The sequence below is a fragment of the Prosopis cineraria genome, unplaced genomic scaffold (genome assembly GCF_029017545.1).
Source record: "Prosopis cineraria cultivar Desert tree isolate PC_DT_omini unplaced genomic scaffold, ASM2901754v1 PC13, whole genome shotgun sequence".
Classification (NCBI taxonomy): Eukaryota; Viridiplantae; Streptophyta; class Magnoliopsida; order Fabales; family Fabaceae; genus Prosopis; species Prosopis cineraria.
The window spans coordinates 1342261-1346638 of NW_026555344.1; the positions used below are offsets into that span (position 1 = coordinate 1342261).

At 41.5% G+C, this 4378-nt stretch overlaps 1 protein-coding gene across 1 annotated transcript; it reads right to left on the reverse strand.

Annotated features, from left to right (window-relative positions):
- Positions 1-458: 458 nt before the first annotated feature.
- LOC129291377 (uncharacterized) lies at positions 459-2393 on the reverse strand. Its single transcript, XM_054928682.1, has 3 exons — positions 2026-2393; positions 1695-1762; positions 459-1562 (listed from the first exon to the last, which is right to left on the reverse strand). The coding sequence occupies exons 1-3, from the start codon at positions 2179-2181 to the stop codon at positions 827-829; spliced, it is 960 nt and encodes a 319-aa protein (XP_054784657.1). The 5' UTR covers positions 2182-2393; the 3' UTR covers positions 459-826.
- Positions 2394-4378: the final 1985 nt, after the last annotated feature.

The following is a 4378-nucleotide window of genomic DNA, read 5'->3' on the forward strand; positions in this document are numbered from 1 at the left end:
TTAATAAAATTAAAATATATGGGCACGGCTCAAGTGTAGTAAGAAAATAAAGAGTATTGTTAGTTTTTCTACACTTTTATCCTTTAAAACAATAACTTCAGCCCAAGAAAATGGTACAGAAGAAATTCCATGAAAAAAGACAGCCAATAGTGCTCCCAAAAAACATGTATCCTCGTTGCATCACATTACTCATATTTTTAATAAAAAAATAAATCAAATAAAATAAGTCTACTAAATAATAAGGTAAATATAAAATCATATCATATGACATGAATAAAAGGCCAGATGGGTTTTGTATTCTATAACTCATTATAAATTAGTATATAAAAGGAATATGATATGAGGTATTTAATTTTATTTTATGGACTAGAGGACATTAAAATACTAAAGTGGATGCAAGAATCCCCAGAAAGACAGAAGAGAAAGCAACTTTCACAATAATAAGCTGGCATATATGGTGGGCCACAACATGCTGATGCATGGATATAACTGCCAATTTATAAAGTCCAATCCTCTGTTTCCTGATAAAGCTCTTGACATGTTAAAGCCCTCTCTACTCTATCCACAAACTACAAATTAGATCACCCCAGTTTACCACTCTGCCCCTCCCCATTTCAAACACTTTGACTCCTCCCGGTCCACCTCTTTCACACAAATCCTAACCTCACCTACGATGCGCCACATCATCATGCGAAACTTAAAATTAGTCTCGTTCCTCCACAACCCTAAATCAGAAATCTTCAAAAGAAAAATTAGAAAATTACGATCACAACAACGCGCGCTAAACTTCCCGAAGCCTCCATCTCTCTAACACCCCGTTATAATCCTACATTAGCGATTTCAACGACCTCGCTTTCACTGGCTTCCTCATTCGCCTCTTCCCGCTATCCCCGTTCGCGCCTTCTTCCTCGTCCTCTTCATCCTCATCGTCATCGTCCACCCCGTAATCGAATTCCTCGTTATCCATCAGCCATGATGTAGACGAACGAGAAGGCGATGAAGTGTTCAGGGTAGTTTCCTCGTTCGCTTCTTCAGCTTCTGTTATCGTCGAATTCTCGGCCCCCCTGAGTTGCCCGTTGCCGCTCCTGTGATTACCACTCCCCTCTCCATTTCTATCGCCTCTTCTCTTCCCCCACAGCGGACCGAACCCAGAATAGTAATAGAATTCATACGGGTTCGAAGAAGCTAAAGAAGAAGAAGAAGAAGCTCTCTTCGCGGCACGTGCTTTCGCGCGCCGAGCTCCGGCGCCGGGCGCAGCTGCAGCCGCCGCCGCCTTCCTCGAAGATGAGGTGGTGCTATTATTATAGCTAACGCTATTATTGTTATTATATGACCTAAGCAAAGACAAGTGATGCTCACAGAATGATTGGCCATGTTTAGCCTCGTTCTTACAATGCCAATTCTTCCCGTCGGTTTTCTGGCAAAACGAAGTCGTTTCGTCGACGATTCTTCCCTCGTCAATATCGTCGAGCACCTTCACTTCATTATCGCGCACGACGACCATATCCTCTATCTTAGGAAGCGGCTTGGTCTGATCGTCGGCGTCCATCATTGACGCGACGCTGCGTTTTGATCAGGAAGAGAAATTTGGGAGAATTACATTGCCGCGTCGAAGAAATGCTCGAGAGAAAAACCCTAATGAACAATATAAGTACAGTCGCCAATCGAAGGATAAATGGGGGATAATAGCTTACCTCTCAACGGCTCCAACAGAATCACCACGACTTCCATTCCCGGTCAAGCTATCTTCCTCTCCGTCGAACTGAGAGAAGCAAGGAGTATCAGTGAGAAACGAGAGATACGATAATCATTGACCTAATTGAGAGTTGAGAGTAATATATACGATCAAATGAGGAGAATTTATGGTGCGTGAAGAACCCTAGAGTAGGAAATACGGAAGAAAGAGGGGAAGAAAAACCCTAATATCGAAATGCAGAGAATTAGACGAAAGTGGGTGATGGGAAGGGTCTTCGGGTAGATCTGGAACGGGAAAAGGAAATAGAAGATAGAGAGGAAGCAAGGAACCTGGAGGGGCGAGTCGGAGCCGAAGGGGATCACATCCCATGGCGACTGGTTCAGCTGGCACACGTGGGTCTGAAAGCTGTCGTCGAGACCAAAAAGGACCGAACCACCAGCAGCTCCACCACCACCACATAGCTTGGCGCTCTTGCGGATCCTCATGGAGGGGAAGGGGAGAGGAAGATACGAAGATTCGAGAAGGGATTCGTCTCTGGAACTGATTTCTGCGTCTCTGTTTCGCTGCTGGGGCGTGAAAGAGAAAGAGATCTCCAGTATTTTTTTTGGTTCGCAGATCTCACAAAACTCGATAATCAGGGTTTGGTTTGCCCGCTCGCTCTTTCTTTCTTTCTCGGTCCTTCGTATGTTTCTATTTGTTTAGCTCGATGGACAACATTGCCCCTAGGTTTTTCGCCTATTTACGAGGAGCCACGAAGGGTTTGTTCGCGAGAAACAAGCCTGCCGCTATTACACGTCACTGCGGCTGTCCGAAAGCGATGTTTAAATAAGGCAGGCGAGAGAGGAAGCAGCGGGAATAATCACGTGGACATGCAACCACGGTAAAGGAATATACGCCCTAGCAACCATCTCGTGGGACGAGCAGACACCGGAGGGGACATTTTAGTCACGAAGATGAGCAAAAGCGAGGGAGGGAAAGGGTGAGCGTGTGATAGACGCGCGAAATCCAAGAGGGAGAGATGAGGGGCGGCCAACAAAGCAGGTCCAGAGAAAGGTAGGAGGTGGGACCCACAAGAGGCGCAGGGATGGAGGGTGGGGATGAGGGACACGAGAGGGATGTGAGGCGGAGCGCACTGCATGAGAACTACTGTGAGTGAAGAGATCAAGAGAATAAGATACCAAAACTTGAAGTGTGTGTGTGGTGTGTGGGTGAATGTTATAAATATAAATAGGCATTTTGTTAATTTATACAAATTTTGGAGCAGCAAAGGCCAATTACCAATTACCATACGTGGCTCTACGTCCCCTTGATTCCTTTGGGGAAGTACGACATTTGGGAATTTCATTCTTATTATTTTTATTATTATTGCAATTTGTGTCTTCTATGATTGGCCTGAGGGGTGCGTGTCTGGAACAACTGGCAGTGAAATTAATTAATCCGAGGACGGGGGGTCAAATCAGAATCAATACTATTTGGGATGCTTTTATTTGCATTTTGGCGAGCAATCTGTAATATGCAAGTTGAATTGAAAATTGGGATGCCAAACTCTCACCCTCACATGACCAGTTTTGTTAGATATCGATTTTGCTTAATTTTTTCCAAATAATTTTGAACATACATTTTCAAGATTAAATTCTAGGACATCCAAAACATGACAAAAATGTTGAAAAAAATAGTAATTGGATGAAAGGAAAGGAATTCGATAACTTGAAACATGAGGTGAAGTTTCAAAAATTTCATGGAGAGAGATTCTGATCATTTACACATGATTTCAGCGATAGTAAAGAATTAAGATTTCATTTTGAAGGGCAAAATAAATAGAGAGTTGATGATGAGTGAATAAAAAAGAGTTAGCAAACATAATCTTCTTGTAATAATAATTAAAAATGTATTGTTATGAAGGAGTAAGAATGAGTAAAGGGAAGCAGTGGAGTGGGGCACAGAGACATTGATGGCGAAAAGAGGTGCAGTGCAGCCAAATTGTGGAGCGAGCGAGGGTAAAGTCGTAAAGAGCTTTAAAAGAGTAACATATAACAGAAAGTACTCACCTTTTCTATCCTTGTTTTTTTCCTATCACTGTCACACCACTAAATTAATATACAATATCACACCTTTTGAAATATTAATTAAGAAATGAACAATCTGAATTTGTAATCTCTTACTTAATTTCTTCAATAAAACTTCATACGTGAAGCCTGTGGGTTGCCATAAACGATCAAACATTTGGAAGAAAACTATTGCCTCACCTGTAAATATGGATATATTCAAATTTTCTTGAAACCTTATAAAATTTTTGCTTCATGGGCTATCACTGTAATTTTGGCATGTATGTTAATCCTTTAGATAAAACTTGGACGAGAAAACTTGTCAATAACATGGGCATAGCTGATACAGATTCAATATTTTATTTGAACACGGAACTTATAAAAGCTACCTTCTAAATGTCCAAGACGGTGGATTAGATCCAAAAAGCAATTGAACACAATAACAATATTTGGCAGTACCAATAAATACTAGATAACGAGGCGCGTCCAAAAGCGGTTTGGAGACCCTTTTAGAGTTTTTGAATTGCAAAAATTTTATAACCAAGAGAACTATTAAAAACTTTATCGAGAGGCAAGATCATCCTAAACGAACCCGTATCATCCAACTGGTCACTATATATATATATATATTTTAATT